General features: G+C 41.2%; 2 protein-coding genes across 2 annotated transcripts in view; both read right to left on the bottom strand.

Moving 5' to 3' along the window:
- Positions 1-17366, bottom strand: part of LOC134345972 (actin-binding LIM protein 2-like) — a 409808-nt gene that overhangs the window by 233105 nt on the left and 159337 nt on the right. Inside the window, exon 3 of the mRNA XM_063047314.1 lies at positions 14159-14342. Within this exon, the coding sequence (XP_062903384.1) occupies positions 14159-14342 (184 nt within the window). The remainder of the gene's footprint in view (positions 1-14158; positions 14343-17366) is intronic.
- Positions 6748-8301, bottom strand: LOC134345047 (importin subunit alpha-3-like). The gene has a single exon (XM_063045183.1). The coding sequence runs from the start codon at positions 8299-8301 to the stop codon at positions 6748-6750; it is 1554 nt and encodes a 517-aa protein (XP_062901253.1).

The following is a 17366-nucleotide window of genomic DNA, read 5'->3' as shown; positions in this document are numbered from 1 at the left end:
CTACCTAGTGTGACTTCCCAAAATGCAACAAGTCACACTCATCTGAAGTGAACAGCATTTGCAATTTCTCAGCTCACTTACCTCGCTGATTATTCTTGATAATTTTCTTTATTGTCTACTATACCACTTGTTCTTTGACAGATAAAACAAATCATTTATTCCCTCTGCCATTTCCTAATTCCCATTGTAAGTTCTTCTATCTCTGTCCATCATGCTAACCTTTATGCTTCTTGTCAGACATTCATACGTTGTAAAAAAAACACTACTACTTCTACTTAGAATGATGCTTAGTGAGGCACAGAGAGATCTGTATTTACCTTTATTGTTCAAACTAACAAGTACCTGAATTCATACACTAAATACCTTGTGTGCACACCCACTAAGATTCCCTGACTCTCCTGAACAGTCAAAGAATAGCAAAGGTATTACCTGGGCAAAGGAGTTTACGCTGGCCAGGCGTTCCTCGTTGTCCCGGTTCACTTGCCACATGTTTCACACAGGGCTGCTTACGCTTGTATCTGCGATGGTTATTCTTCGGTGTTACCACTACCAGCACACACAAAGCATCCACTTTTATATCCATTCCTTATCAATTTAAATATCACATTCCAGTGTCATTGGCCATAGGCCACGTGCCTGTCCTTTAACACCTTGTTATTGGCTCTGCTCCAAGCCAGTATCAACTTATTGCCCTCTTCCCATCAAGTGACAGTCGATAATTTATGGCTTCAGGCAGGCATCAACCCCAACGTTCACAAACCTGTATGTTATAGCCAACCAAAGAACATCTCACGATAACTTCTTATTTGGAAATGATCTCCAGTCCAGCAGATTACCTGAAGAATCATTGTGTCTTCTTTAAAACGTTGATCAAGCCCAGCATGTCAAGCTCACAAATTGGAGAATAGAGTGTCTTCACAAAATGGCAGCCTCCATCCCTAAGCATGAGGCAAGAACAAAGACTGCTTCCACTGTCCTTGATTCAGTTGAATTCAATAATTTGTAGATTGTCATTCTTACTGGCCAACACGTATCTTTATCATGCTTGTTTTGATCAATTTCTTAGTCCTCTTTTGTTGAGTTCTTATCTATCTCCAAGTTCAGCCTGGCTCAATTCAAGCCCGTCTGTTGCAGCTCAGTGGGGGTTTGGGGCGACACTATAGGGAGGCATGATATATGGAAGTGCCCCATTCCCACCTAACAGATGATGCCTGAAGTCCCGCATCAGCCGACAAATTCATCTCCATCCAGTCTCCCAAATGCTCTTCCATGTCTATGGAGTGTCCGCAAGTTAGGCACTTGTAATTTGTATTGTTTTTGGATCAAAAACAGAAAATACTAGAAATTCTCAGGTGAGTCCAGTAATATTACATTTCATCAGAATCTGTCCCTGTCGACAATCAATAGACTAAATGAGATCTTCCACAACAGTGGTGTTGCATTTGGTTCCAAGAGGAGTTCCAACCACATATCTGCTCAGCACCATATATGTCTATTTGGATCACTATAGCAGAGTCAAGCCAAACACAGGCAAATCTAATGAATGGTCATCAAAGTATGGCATTAACTCAGCTTTATTCTCCACAGAAAAAGGTAAATGGATACATTCTGAGAAAGCGCTGGAGTTCACAGACATCATCCGCAGTTGTGTAGAGAACTATGACCGAAAGAGGAGAACCCAAGTGTTTCCAAACTGGAAACTCAAGGACGAACCAATAGTTTCACTCACTCCAGGTCTGTGGCATTCAAATTGGGTGACCCTGACATATACAAGAAATTGAGGTATGGCCTTTGAATAGCTGTCAGGAATGTCAAACAATATCAGTCTAAAATCAAATAGCAGAGCAGCTATCCAATGCAGCAAGGCTTATAATGGGGTACAAAACAAAATTGGGTAGCATCACCAACAAGCACACATCCTTTATTGATGAGTTCAATACATTCTATGCACATTTTGAACTGAAGGTCAGTAACATGTCATTGGCCAGCCCAACAGCTTCCACGGCATCTGTTCCCACAGACACTGCTGAAAATAACAGAACAATTTTTCAGAGAGTGACGCTTCAAGAAAGCATCTGACCTGGATGCAGTCCCACATGTCCTTGAATCCTGTGCAAATCACCCAAGGGAGGTATTTGCAGATGTTTTTAACCTCTTCCTACTTCAATCTGAGGTTCCCTTCTCCTTTAAGAAGATGACGATCATACCAATGCCAGAATAAAATAAGATAATCTGTCACAATGACTAGTGCTTTGAGAGGGTGATCATGAACTCATCAGCTTCACACTTTACACCTACTGTAATTCACACCACACCAAAACAGGTCTACAATGGATACTATATCCACCGCTCTACATTCATCTTTGGAGCATCTGGAAAACAAGGACACCCAAGTCAATCTACCACATAAGATGCTTCAGGAACTCAACAGGTCAAGCAACAACTATGGAAATGAATAAACAGTTGATGTTTTTGGCTGAAGCCCTTCTTCAGAACTAGAAAGGAAGGGGGAAGACGTCAGAATAAAAAGGTAGGGGAGGGAAAGGAAGATAGCTAGAAGGTGATAGGTGAAGCCAGGTTGATGGGAAAGGTAGAGAGAAAGGAATCTGATAGGAGAGGGGAGTGGACCATGGGGAGAAAGGGAAGAAGGAGAGGCATCATGGGGAGGTGATAAGCAGGTGAAAAGAGATAAAAGGACAGAATGGGGAATGGAAGAGGGAAATGGGAGGAAAATAACTTTCTTACCAGAAGGAAAAAAGCGATATTCATGCCATCAGGTTGGAGGCTACCCAGACGGAACATCAAGTGTTGTTCCTCCACCCTGAGAGTTGTCTCATTAAGGCACAAGACGAGGCCATAGACCAACATGTTGTAATGAAAATGGGAATAGGAATTAAAATGGTTAGCCATTAGGAAATTCCACTTTTGGCAGATGGAGCAGATGTGCTCTGCAAAGCAGTCTTCCAATTTATGAAAGGTCTCACCAATGTACAAAAAGCTACATTGGGAGCACTGTTACAACAGATGACTCCAACAGATTTGCAGGCGAAGTGTTGCCTCACCTAGAAGGACTGTTTGGGGCCCTGCAAAGATGTGAGGGAGGAGGTGAATGGGCAGGTATAGCACTTTGGCTGGGTGCAGGGTTAAGTGCCAGGAGGGAGATTAGTGGGAAGGACAAGGGAGTCACAAAATGAATGATTGCTGCAGAAAACTGAGAGTGGTGGGGAGGGGGAAGATAAAAATGTGTTTGGTAGTAGGATCCCTTTGGAGGTGAGGCGGAGTTACAATGGTGCTCAATAGTGACTCCTTTGAGTTCATTTATGAAAGCAGCTTAAATTCTACCTTTGATGTCTCTCTTTTCCCTTTTCAGGATAAATGGGGTTCTGTTGAAGACCCTGAGCTGGAGTTGCACTCAGACTTAGGTTTTTTGTGGTGGTGGGATCCACTCCTGGCAGCTAACGAACAGCTACTTTTTGAAATGCCGAGGACACCGCCTGTATGACAAATGCGCCTTCAGGGTTTCAAGGTTTTGCTGCCCTGTGGATGGACTGATTCAAATCAATCTCTCTCTTAGAACTAGGGTGGGGCGGGGGGGGGGGGACACCGCAACAGCCTTTTAACATTGTAAATCATCAAATTGTTTTGTTATGTATCCCCTCTCACTGTGAAAGGGGACACTTTTTTTTCCCTTTATTAAGGGGAGAGAGAGCCTGTGGTATGTCAAATTGTCGGGTGAAAATTAGTTTTTGTTGTACTGCAGATCATGGTCTTTAATGGGGGCATTGCCATTGCATGCTTGATGAGTGGAGTGTGCTGATGCTTTTCTGCAGAAGTGGGTGGGGTGGGTGAGGATCGTTGCTTTGCTGCTGCTTGGGTGTGGGAGGAGGAAGTGGGGGGGCTTTGGGGTTCTAACATTTTAACTGTCACTCATTCTTTGGGGCACCCTTCTGTTTTCATAGACATCTGTGAAGGACAAGAGTTTCAGGATGTATATTACATACATTACCCTGATAATTAAATGGAACTATTGAGATGGCAGATGTTGCAGACAATGATGAGTTGGATGTGGAGACTTGTGGGGTGGTAGGTGAGGACAATAGGAACTCTATACTGTTAAGGCAGCGGGAAGATGGGATGAGCACTCATGTCTAGCAAATGAAAGAGATGCAGGTGAGGGCAGCATCAATGGTGGGAAGAGGTATAGTCAAGATAAGTCAAACTACTAATTGTTGACAAGAGATCAACAGCGGATGCAATCTCAGTGGCTCTCCTCTCAGCCTTGAATCACCTGGACAATAGTAATACCTACATCAGGCTGCTGTTTATTGATTACAACTCAGCATTCAACACCATCATATTCTCAGTACTAACCAACATGCTTACAAGCAACACACACAAAATGCTGGTGGAACACAGCAGGCCAGGCAGCATCCATAGGAAGAAGCACAGTCGACGTTTCAGGCCAAGACCCTTCGTCAGGGCATGCTTACAAACTAGGGACTCTGGTCCTCTCTCTGCATCTGGATTCTTGACTTTCTCATCAGGAGATGACAGTCAGTGCAGATTGGAAATAACATTTCCTCTTTGCTGAGGGTCAACACAAGCACACTTCAAGAATGCATGCTTAGTCCACTTCTTTGCTCTGTCTACATCCATGACTGTGTGGCTAGGCACAACTTAAACACAGTTTATATGGCAGAGATTGATAGGTTCTTGATTGGACATGGCATCAAAGGTTACGGGGAGAAGGCCGGGAAATGGGGTTGAGGAGGGAAAAAAAAGGATCAACCATGATTGAAGGTCTGAGCAGACTCGATGGGCCAAATGGCCTAATTCTACTCCTATGTCTTATGGTCTTATAAATTTGCCAATGACCCAACTGTTGTTGGCAGAATCTAAAATGGTGACAAGGAGGCGTCCAAGAATGAGCTGGTTGAGTGATATTACAACCTTGCATTCAATGTAAGTAAGACTAAAGAACTGACTGTGGACTTTAGGACAGGGAAATCAAGGAAACACGCATTGAGTCCTCAAAGGATCATCAGTGGAAAGGATAAACAGTTTCAAGTTCCTAGGTTACAACACTCGGAAGAACTATCCTGGGTCCAGCACATTGATGCAATCATGAAGAAGGCATGTTTGGAGCCATATTTCATTACATGTTTAAGGAGATTTGGCATATCACCAAAAAAGCTAACAAATTTCTACAGAGGTACCATGAAGAGCATTCTAACTGATTTCATCACCTTCTGGTATGGTGGGCCACTGCGCAGGATCAGAAAAAGCTGCAGATTGTTGCAAGCTCAGTCAGCTCCATCATGGGCACTAGCCTTCAACAGTATCAAGAACATCCTCAAAAGGCAATGCCTCAAAAAGGCGACATCCATCATTAAAGACTCTATCGCCCAGGATATACTCTCTTCTCCCACTCGGCACTTATCCCTGAAAGTGTAAGTGCTACACCTGTCCCTACACCTCCTCTTTTGCCACTATTCAGGGCCCCAAACAGTCCTGCCAGGTGAGGTAACACTTCACTTTTGAGTCTGTTGGGGTCATCTATTGCATCCGATGCTCCTGGTACGGCCTCCTCCACATCGGTGAAACCCGACGCAGATTGGGGGACCGCTTCGTCGAGCACCTCCACTCCGTCCACCACAACATACAGAATCTTCCGGTTGCCACCCACTTCAACTCTGCTTCACATTCCCATTTGGCTATGTCCATACATGGCCTCCTCTACTGCCATGATGAGGCTAAACTCAGGTTGGAGGAGCAACACCTCATATACTGTCTAGGTAGTCTCCAGCCCCTTGGTATGAACATTGAATTCTCCAACTTCCGATAATTCCCTCCCCCTCCCTTCCTCTATCCCAGTTTCACTCTGCCCCCTCCCCCAGCTGCCTATCACCTCCCTCATGGTTCCGCCTCTTTCTACAACCCATTGTGCTTTCCCCTATTCCTTCTTCACCTTTCCTGCCTATCCCCTCCCTGCTTCCCCTCCCCCACCCCTTTATCTTTCCCCTTACTGGTTTTTCACCTGGAACCTTCCAGCCTTCTCCTTCCCACCCTCCCCCCACCTTCCTTATAGGGCCTCTGCCCCTTCCCTCTTCAATCCTGATGAAGGGTTCCGGCCTGATACGTTGACTGATCGGTTCCACAGATGCTGCCCGACCTGCTGAGTTCCTCCAGCATGTTGTGAGTATGCTCTCTTCTTATTCCTACCATCAGAGAGGAAGTGTAAGAGGCTGAAGCCACACACTCAATACGTTAGAAACAGCTTCTTCCCCTCTGCCATCAGGTTTCTGAATGGTAAAGAACCAACCTATTAACACCACCTCTCTATTTCAAAACCACATAAGATTAAAAGGATTGTTGACTCTGCCAGTGGGTTAGAAGATGTATGATGTGGAATTGCTGAGTATTGAGAAGTATGCACTTCTAAAAAGACCGCAAACAATAATTCAAATGATTCAATCCAAAAAAGATAAACTCACATTGTTGTTTACTGGAATTTATTGAGTTGCGGAAGAAACCAAGTCTGCCTACATTTACATTAAATTGCATGCATAGGAACAACTCTGATCAGAAGTTAATTTTCCAGATAAGTGAATAGCAACCATGATTTGAAAAGATGAGTTTTGTTCTATTATGGATATTCAGGGATATCAAACATAATCTGTAGAACTGCTCTCCAATTAAATGCAGCATTGTATCCAATGAAGATTGTTGAAATCTTTAACCAGATATTTAGATCTGGAACCCTTTCTCTGGATCATCTGTAGAAGAATTAAAACTGAGTTTTGCATCTTGCACTTTTGCTGTTACCACATAAGTGTTATCCTCTTCTTCTGCTGTCAACTGATCAAGAATATCGTATGCCAGTTTATATATCTCCTCATTTTCATGAAGTTGTAGTTGTTCAATTATTTGCAAACCTCCACACTCTTCAATCTGATTGACTATCAGTTCTGTCTTATCATTTGCTGTATTGATTATATTACTTAGCCCATCCAGCACTACTATAATTATCTGCGGGTCCATCAGTGTAAGCAGCTTGCAAAATGGAATGATTACATTCTGTTCAACTAGATAATCAATCTGTTCTTTTCTGCCACTGTTAGCTAGATTGGCTATGACCCAAGCAGTTTCTTTTTGAGTTGCAAAGTCCCCATTTTCCATTAGTTTTACAACTGGAGGAACAAGGTTAGCACTGATTACTGCCTGTTCTTGCTGCTGGTTCCCAGCAGTGACATTGGAGAGAAACCATACTGCATCTTTACAGAGTTTTGCATTAGAATGAGTTAACAGTGCTGGGAAATAAGAAAGTGCTCCACAGTTCAAGACTATTTGTGCTTGTTCATCAGTGCCAGTTACTATATTTCCTACTGCTCGCAATGAAACAGTTTGGATATTAACTTCCTGATGGCCAAAAAGAGGCACCAAATGAGGAACTATTCCTGAGTCTATAACCATCTGAATCTGGTCATCTTCAGCATCCGTTATGAAGGACAAAGCTAAGATAGTATCTATTAAAGTATGAACATCAGTGTGGTGAATAAGGACACACAAAGCTGGAAGAATCTCTTGAACAACTTCCTTTGGTAGTGGAGGATCTTTCTGACGGCAGATATTGACAATGACCCATGTGATCGTGTGAAGAAGAGTAAGGGGTATCGAACAATTGACAAAAGATGTAATGGGTTTTATCACTCCTAAACCAATGACATAATCTCTATATTTGGACCCATCAGCTATGATATTACCTAAAGCCAAAAGTGCTTGCTCACATACATCCTGATGTGGAGAGCTTATCAGATTTAACAAGAGTGGCACAGCATTTGCTTTAATCACAGCTTCTGTATGTTCTGATGAACCATAAACAACATTTGCCAAAGCCCATACTGCTTCAAACTGCAACGGATGATTTTGGTCCTGTTCCATACAGTGCATAAGAATCGGAAAAATGCCAGAGGTGATTAAATCACCTACCGGAGGAGCATATTCACTGGAGATCAGCTCTCTAGCAGCTTGCACTCCGCTGAGCTGTATTTCCTGGTTATCACTAGTTGCATTTTTTATTATTTCATCTAATGATACATTTTGAACTTTGGCATCACCATCCAGATCAGATTCTTCATTGCTTACTAGAACATTTCTCCGCTTTAAGTAGTGTTCATCTCTTTTGATTTTTCTTAGTTCAACAACAATCTCATTTTGTTGCCGTCTCATTGTCTCAAGACCCCGTCCCTTTTTCTTGAAATTCTTAATCCTTTGATTGTCTAATTTGTTGTTTTCTGCCATATCCATTTGCTTCTTGGAAAAAGGATCAACTTAGAAGAAATGTTGATGATTCAATAACTGCAGGTCTTTCATTCAGTATTTCTTCAGCTTCATACACAGGAACAGACCGCTCACCATAACTTTTCAATGAGGTAGATATCTGACTAACAAACTGTCTAAGAGAGTAGACAGTTTCAAAAACAGTGTTAATATACCATACAGCCTCTTACATGCTGGCCTCAGTCATTGATAATATGTCATCAAACCAGTATTATGACATGTTTAAACCAACCTCTCAGCCAATCAATCGTCAACATTCAAATGAGGTCTCAACTGATAAGTTTAGTCAGTGCTCTATCTTTATGACTAATTATTTCAAAATTCTGCATACAAAAGTTGCAACCTTGTTTATATTACAAAACCAAACTGACAGTTAAGTCAGAATTCTAGGTTTTATATTGCTAACCTAACTTAAACAAGATGGGATAACAGTGGAGAAAGGGGACATTTGGGCAAAGAGGTCCAAAGAGGTCTATATTGCTGTCCTAATTACAATTCATGAGCTCCTGACTGTACAGCCATAGTGCCAATTCCTGATTCTTACACTTCACCATATCAAATACTAGCAAAGGGAGTGAAGAACTGAATTATGACTTCTTCTGTGGAGTCCAAAAGATCTTAAGAGATAGGAGCAGGATTAGGCTATTTGGCCCATTGAGTCTGCTCCACCATTTCATCATGGCTGATCCATTTTCCTTCTCAACCCCATTCTCCTTCCTTCTCCCTGTAACCTTTCACATTCTGACTATCAAGAACCCAATCAGCCTTTGCCTTAAATACATCCAATGATCTGGCCTCCACAGCTGCCTGTGGCAACGAATTTCACAGATTCACCACTCTCCTTATAAAGAAATTCCTCATCATCTCCATTTTAAATGGACATCCATTATTCTGAGGCTGTGTACTCTGGTACCAAACTCCTCCACTATAGGAAACATCCTCTCCACATCTACTCTCCCTAGGTCTTTCAACATTCATTTAATATTAATGAAATTCCCCCCACCTTCTAAATTACAGCGAGTATGGGCCCAGAGCCATCAAACGCTCCTCATACAATAACCCTTTCATTCCCAGAATAATTCTTGTGAACCTTTTCTGAACCCTCTTCATAGATAAGTGGCCTAAAACTGCTCACAATACTCCAAGTGAGTCAAATGGAAGCAGCTAAACCTCTAAAAAGCATAATGTGAAAAGAAGCCAACTTTACATGAACAACAGATCATTCTCTGAAGAAAAAGGGGTAAAAATGACCATTCCAGAACTGTTTATTTTAAACTTATGTCACAAATGCACCTTCCTATTTATTAATTTACAGATGGTAATTTCACTTTATGTATTATGCGTGTGAGTTATTGTCATGCACCTTGCTCTAGAGGAAAGTTGTTTCAACATGTGCTCAGCTGAATGACAATGAAACTTGAACTTGATGAATTGAACAGCAAGCTATGACAGTGAGTTATGTACAGTCAAGGAGAGTCACAAGGTTTAACTGAATGTTAAGTGATTTGAGTATTGTTAAAGAGCAAGTTGTACTAAACATTAGATTGAGTGTCTTCTCAGTTGATGCCATCTAGAGGCAGAGTCAATACCATCCATACTTATTCAAGTTCACTTCTGTCCCCAGAAATGCAACATGAAGTCTGCCAGCTGACTCACATTGGTAGTAGGAACATCCATGCATGTGACATATGAAATGGGAGGGTTAAGCAGAGGACTATTCATCTTTATAATTCAACCTCCAATACTTACTTGCCTTCAGTGCAATTTACCTGCATTACTTACTTGTGTATATGACAGTAAACTCTACTTTGAGAGTAAAGGAAAAAGCAAAGAGGCACTTGATGATTTAAGTGCAGAGCTCTGATCATATTTCCTCACTTCAGGAAGGATATGGTAGTAATAGAAAGTGTGCAAAAGAGATTCACCAGTAATGGAAGGCTTTACTTATAAGGAGACATTGGTCAGACTGGGTATATTCTCAAGAACAAAGTTCAGGTCCTCTCCCAAACTGATGCTTAGACCCAGAAACCCAATGGAGCAAAGAAGTGGCAGCAAGTCGGGTGGAGAGGCGGCAATGAGGAGAGCAGCAAAAATAATGGTAATTGTCTCTTTAAATATGAATAAAATGTACCAGATGTGTAACCTGGTTCTTATTTGAGTTAATCACAATTCTGACTATTCTTGTCTTTAATTATTCCTCAGTCCCTTTTATCATCCAGGGAATTCTGGCATTGGTTCTCTTCCCATTCTTCCTTTAAGATAATGTACTTAGCCTCTGAAGAAATCTGATCTAATGACTTAGCCACTTAAACCTGTAATTGGCCTCTGAAGAAATGTGATCTAAGTGACTTTAACTATGGAATGATTGTCTTTGCCAGACAGGGTGGTTTGAATATCTGAGAACCTATTGATCTCCTGAGATTTTTTTTACACACAGCAGTCTCTCGACTTAATAGACAAAGGTGCAATAAACAAAAAAAACATAGCAAGAGGGAGTTCTGTGGGAAAAATGCCTTGCTAATGAGAGCAACACACATAAAAGTTGCTGGTGAACACAGCAGGCCAGGCAGCATCACTAGGAAGAGGTGCAGTCGACGTTTCAGGCCGAGACCCTTCGTCAGGACTGTAACCATAAAACCATAAAAAGTAAATCATAAAAACCACAAAATAACACTCAGAACTAAAGTTCATTAAAGTGAGTCCACAGCCACGAAGCCAGTTCATCACTGCAGCCGGCCCAGAGCCCACTTGTTGCAGGTCAGGGCGGCAGTTCAGCGCAGAGATGAGTAAGCCTCACAGAGCAGCAAGCTCAACACCAGCCCTTTTCTTGCCTCTGACTCTGGTACCCTGACCTTTTCAATGTGGCCCAGTGCTTAAATCGACCAAACATTGGGCCATTCCTTGCCTTTGGACCATTCCTTGCCTTTGGACCAGGCCCTGCACTTCAACACGGCCCCAACTCCGCTCCAGCAATAGCCAAACATTGGTTCATACCTCGCTCCAAGCCCCAGGCCCCGCCGTCTGAATGCTGCTCATACCTGACCTTTTTAATCTGGCCCGGTGCTTAAATTGGCCAACCATTAGCTTGCTACTCCTTCTCAGGCCCAGGCACTACTGCTTCAATTCAGCTCCAATTCCACTCCAGCAATGGCCAAACATTCAGCTAGCTACACGTTCTTGGGCCCAGGCCCTGCTACCTTCAACGGGCCCATACCCGCTACACCACTGAGTATCTAGGTATATTGCAACCTTTAAGATTCAGTATTGATCTCCAACTTTAGGTTATTTGCTTTGTCTGTATCAAACCTGCAAGACATTCATCTGTGATATTAGCTCAGATTTCTCCCTTTAATCTGCTGTGCATCTGTCACAGCCCTGGCATTAATAAACATAGAACATTTAATTAAACATAATTACCCTCCAAATTTCTCAATAAACCATTTGACTAGCTCTTATCCTATTATAGATATTCCCTTTGTCCTATACAGCTCTCATATCACTTGCTCTTATTATCTTTAATGACCTCTAATTACTTTTTTTATTTCACTTTCTCAGTTCTAACAAAAGGTTCAAAGCTCAAAGTAAATTTATTACCAAAGTACACATATGTCACCATATACAACCCTGAGATTCATTTTCTTGTGGGCAATCAAGGTAAATACAAGAAACACAATAGAATAAAACAAGAGGAATAGAATAGAACAGAAGGTCTCCAACCTGAAATGCTGTTTCTCCTTCCTCAGGTACTGCTTGACCTGTGGAGTGTTTCTGGTTTATATTGCCATATATCCCTGCTCCTTTACTACTTGGTGACCTATAGAACCCCGAGATAGATTTTCTAATCGGCTCATAACAAATAGCACCTGCTTTCCCGAAGGGGTCTGTACTGTACTAAAATGTTTTAATGTTCAGTACTACAGCTTTCTTTTCTCTTTTAAACCAACCAAATAGATTCTGGTGATTCAAGGGCAAACTGTATCACCATCACCAACTGTCTTCTTTGAAATGTACCATCAATCTGCCCCTTTTTTCCCCTTCCTCATCTTGTCTGAACATCTTGCATTATGAACAATTACCTGCACAGTAGTTATAACCACTAAATCATATTCCCATATGATCTTTTGTTTCAACCTATTTACTACAATATGTGTTTCCTCATTTCTATGACAATATTCTTTTGCCCATCCCTTAGCCAATTTAACTAGAGCTTGGTGGCAGCATACATTAACCTGGATTGATTTCAGTACTATACCAAGAAATATATCATCCCATAATCAAATGCATTTCTGAAGAAATCTCCATCCAGTGAGTGATATCCAATTATCCATTTTAACTTTTTAATTTTATTTTTATTTAGCGACAGCACAGAGTAGGCTCTTCTGGCCCTTTGAGCCACACTGCCCCATCAACCCCCGACAAACCCGATTAACTCTAATCTTATCACAGGACAATTTACAATGACTAATTAACCTACTAACTGATATGTCTTTAGACTGTGGGAGGAAACCAGAGCACCCAGTGAAAGCACATGCATTCCACGGGGAAAATGCCGTCCTTACAGAACGGCACCGGAATTGAACTCAAAACTCTGGAATGCCACGAGCAATAATAGCCTGCCGGGAACAACACCTGCATAATGATTTGTTTACTGTATATGACGCTTTGGATTGATCTAAAAAGCAATATATGATCATCGTGTCACTTGGGTGCTATAATCCAAGGAACCTGATACCACCAGAACAAATTCTAAACACTGACAGAAAGTTACAAATCAAAAATGTGTTGTCATAATGGTAGAAATTACCTGTTTTCAACCATAACACTTCCTCATTGATTATATTTTATGTTAATGCATCATATCTGACAATTATACTGCAGGCCGCCTTATAATTTAGTTAGGCCTATTAAGGAATAATGTAATAAGCATACAAACAACATGGATATCAACTTATGACCAAAGGGTTTCATGAATTTATCTGCTCCATGAATTAAAACTGCAATTGTACATACAGATGCACAGCACATACCTGCTGAAGACATAATACAACCCTAAAGTACCAATATCATTGCAAAACATTAAAACAATTATAGCACAGTAACTCTTGCAATCTCCTTACATAACAAAATATGTGTTTCCACTGAAAACAATGAAAGTTTAGCTGGATTCAAGAATGGGAAAAAAGAGGTCATTGCAGAGCCATGTCCCTCTGGAACATACATTGGCACAAATACAGCTTTTGAATCCAAGTATACAATTTGACTAGGGAAAGAACCAAGATCCAAATGGACATCCAGGTCTTGAACAAAAGAGAACCACGAAGATATCGATGTGACACTCTCTCTCCTCTTCAGCTAGGTAGCATCAGAGGCATAAAAATTTCATTAGATTTTCAAATCACAGGACTTTCTTTAACTCCACAAATTGCTAACAGTCTCCATCAAAGGTCCAGAGCTGGCGTATTTCAATATTTCTGGAAATTTATAGCAACCCACAAACTTAAGTGGCTTTGGATCTAAAACAAACTACAAAAGTATATGTGAAGAACTCTGTTTAAAAATAAGGCATTAACCTTGTAAGAATGAGGAAAGAGGCCACAGAAGCAGACGGAATCATGATATACAAGATGGTGAAGATTAGCACAAGTGGGCAGGAATAACGGATTCAGGCTACAAACAGATTTTGTCAAATTGATGGAACATTGCCGAGGGCATGAGCAACTTATTCTTGCTCTGAATTTGCAATGTCATATGTTTGATAATCATAAGGTTAATCTTTGACCTGTAGGCCTTATAATTTATAAAATTCAACATTTCTTACCTGCAAACAGCACAGACAAAACACTTTGGATGATAGGTTTTTCCCAGAGCAGAAACCACCTCACCCTCTATAAATTCACTACAGCTGAAGCACCGTGTTCCATACAATCTTTGATAGTCAGAAGTGCAGATGTATTCTCCTTGCTTTACAAAAAATCCACTCTCCGCCAAATCACATCCACACTCTGCAGAGAAACAAAAAAAAACAAAGATATTAACTTAAATCCAAACTTTTGGCTTATATCCATTACTGACCTTTTACTTTCTTTAGTTAATGACATGTTAAAAATGATCAAAATCAATTTTAAGCAGAAGAGATGCCTGGCACGTAAAATGGAATCTGATACAAAGCAGAGCTTGATGGCCTATTCTTGTTCCAAACTACATTTAACAGTCTGTATATGTAGTAACAGAAAACATGAAAGGTAGCTCAGAAGTAACTTCTATAAACTCCACTTTAATAATTGTTATACACTCTATCATATGTCCCAAAAAAGCTTACAGCTGCTTTCGGAACAGAAGACATTCCTTGAAACTACATCCGAAGCCGATTCAGCTCTATATCTCACACCAATTAAAACAGTTTTATCTTTGCACCGATTCTGCATAATAATACTACATAAACAGAAATCAGTGACCAGAACATTAGCCCCTTTATATCACAGAAGAATAATTTCACTTGACAATCGATGGAGATAATACAAAACAAGAAACTTGATAGCAATTTGATAGAATGGAACTGTAGTAATGTATTTGCTGTAATCCACATAAGACAAGGTTACAGCAAATATATTACTACAGTTCCATTCTCACAATCAATGAGGGTAAACAAAATAAAATTCATTATAATACACAATTGGACATGTTAGCATGTACTGCACTGTGGGTATTTTATCATAATTTAAAGAGATAAAATAGTTATTTTTTAATTTCACAGTTGTAAATAAGGAAGGATATCTTGTAGTGAATCTCCAGGTAGTGATGTCAGGATTGCTACCCATGCAACCTGCTAGCGAAGCTAGAAATAGATAGATAATAGTTTAACACGTTTCTAAGGAGATAGTACAGGAGGGAAGGTTACAGATTTTTCGATCATTGGGCTCTATTTCAGGGAAGGTACAACTTCAACAAACAGGACGGTTTGCACCTGAACTGAACAGGAAAAGGTTTGCCGGTGCTGCTTCGGAGTGTTTAAACTAGAATTGCAGGGTTGTGAACCAGAGGTTCAGGACAGCTATTGGAGTGGTTGTGGGGAAAGTAGAGTCTACAGAAGGACTTAGACAGATTGGGAGAATGGGCAAAGAAGTGGCAGACAGAATATAGTGAAGGCAAGTGTATGGTCATGTACTTTGGTAGAAGGAATAAAGGAGTGGACTATTTTCTAAACAGGGAGAAAATTCAAAAATCAGAGATGCAGGATTTCCTGAAGGTTAACTTGCAGATTGAGTTGGTAATAAGGAAGGCAAATGCAATGTTAGCATTCAGTTTGAGAGGACTAGAATATAAGAGCAAGGACATAATACTGAGGTTTTATATGGCATTGGTCAGACAGCACTTGAGAGTATTGTGAGCAGGTTTTGGTCCCATATCTAAGAAAAGGTGTTCTGGCATTGGAGATGGTCAGAGGAGGTTCACCAGAATTAGACAGACAGACAGACAGACATACTTTATTGATCCCGAGGGAAATTGAGTTTCGTTACAGTTGCACCAACAATTATTTTTGGAATGAAAGGGTTAACATATGAGCAATGCTTGATGGCTCCTGGCCTGTGCTCACTGGAGTTTAGAAAAGGCGGGGGGGGGGGGGATCTCATTGAAACCTATCAAAAATTGAAAGAGTGGATGTGGAGAGGATGTTTCCTATAGTGGGTGAGTCTAAGATCAGAGGGCAAAAACTTAGAATAGAGGGACACCATTTACAACAGAGATGAAGAGAAATTTCTTTGATCAGAGGGTGGTGAATCTGTGTGGAATTCATTGCCACAGACAGCAATGAGGCCAAGTCATAGAGTATATTTAAAGCAGAGGTTGATGGGTTCTTGATTATTCAAGGTGTCAAGGGTTATCGGGAGAAGGCAAGATAATGAGGGTGAGGCTGAGGGGGATAATAAATCAGCCATGATGGCATGACAGAGCAGACTTGATGGGCTGAATAGCCCAATTCTGCTCCTTTGTCTAATGTTCTGAGTTGCATCTATTTTAATACAAGGAGCTTGTAGGTAAAGCAGATGGATTAAAACGTGGGTTTGTGATAAGACTTGGTTGCAAGAGGGGCAGGAGTGACAGATGAATTATCCAGGGTTACACTGTATTAGACATGATTGAGGGGGGAAGGATTAAAGGGGGAGGGGTGGCATCATTTGTCCATGAAAATATTGCAGCAGTCCTCAGACAGGACAGACTGGAAGCATGTCTACTGTAACTATAGACATCAGGAACTGTAAACTGTAAACAAACAGTGCTAATGCAGACATGAATAAATAGAAATAAATAACAAGGGGTAGTACGCAAACACAGGGAATTCTGCAGATGCTGGAAATTCAAGCAACGCACATCAAAGTTGTTGGTGAACGCAGCAGGCCAGGCAGCATCTCTAGGAAGAGGTACAGTCGACGTTTCAGGCCGAGACCCTTCGTCAGTCCTGACGAAGGGTCTCGGCCTGAAACGTTGACTGTAACAAGGGGTAGTAACTGTTCTTGACCTGGTGGTGTGAGTCCTGAGGCACCTGTGCCTTCTACCTGATGGCAGCTGTGATAAAAGAGCATTGCCTGAGTGGCGAGGATCTTTGACGATGGATGCTGCTTTTCTATGATAACATTTCATGTAGATGTGCTCAATGGTTGGGAAGGTTTTACCTGTGATGTACTAGGCCAAATACACTACCTTTTATAGGATTTTCCACTCAAAGGTATAGTGTTCCCATACCAGGCCATAATGCAGCCAGTCAGTGCACTTCCCACCACACATCCTCACTTGTTTGCCAAGGTTTTTGATGACATTTCGAATCTCCACAGAATCTTGAGGAAATAGAGGCACTGCAGTGCTTTCTTAGCAATTACTGTATATTTATATGATAGATCCAGGACAGCTCTTCTGAGATGTGTCACTCAGGAATTTAAAGTTACTGACCCTCTCCATCTCTGATCCTCCGACGATTACTGGCTCACAGACCTCTGGTTTCCCTCTCCTGAAATATACTATCAGTTCCT

Source organism: Mobula hypostoma, chromosome 4, assembly GCF_963921235.1.
Source record: "Mobula hypostoma chromosome 4, sMobHyp1.1, whole genome shotgun sequence".
NCBI classification, from domain to species: domain Eukaryota; kingdom Metazoa; phylum Chordata; class Chondrichthyes; order Myliobatiformes; family Myliobatidae; genus Mobula; species Mobula hypostoma.
This window is presented reverse-complemented; position numbering and strand designations above follow the sequence as displayed.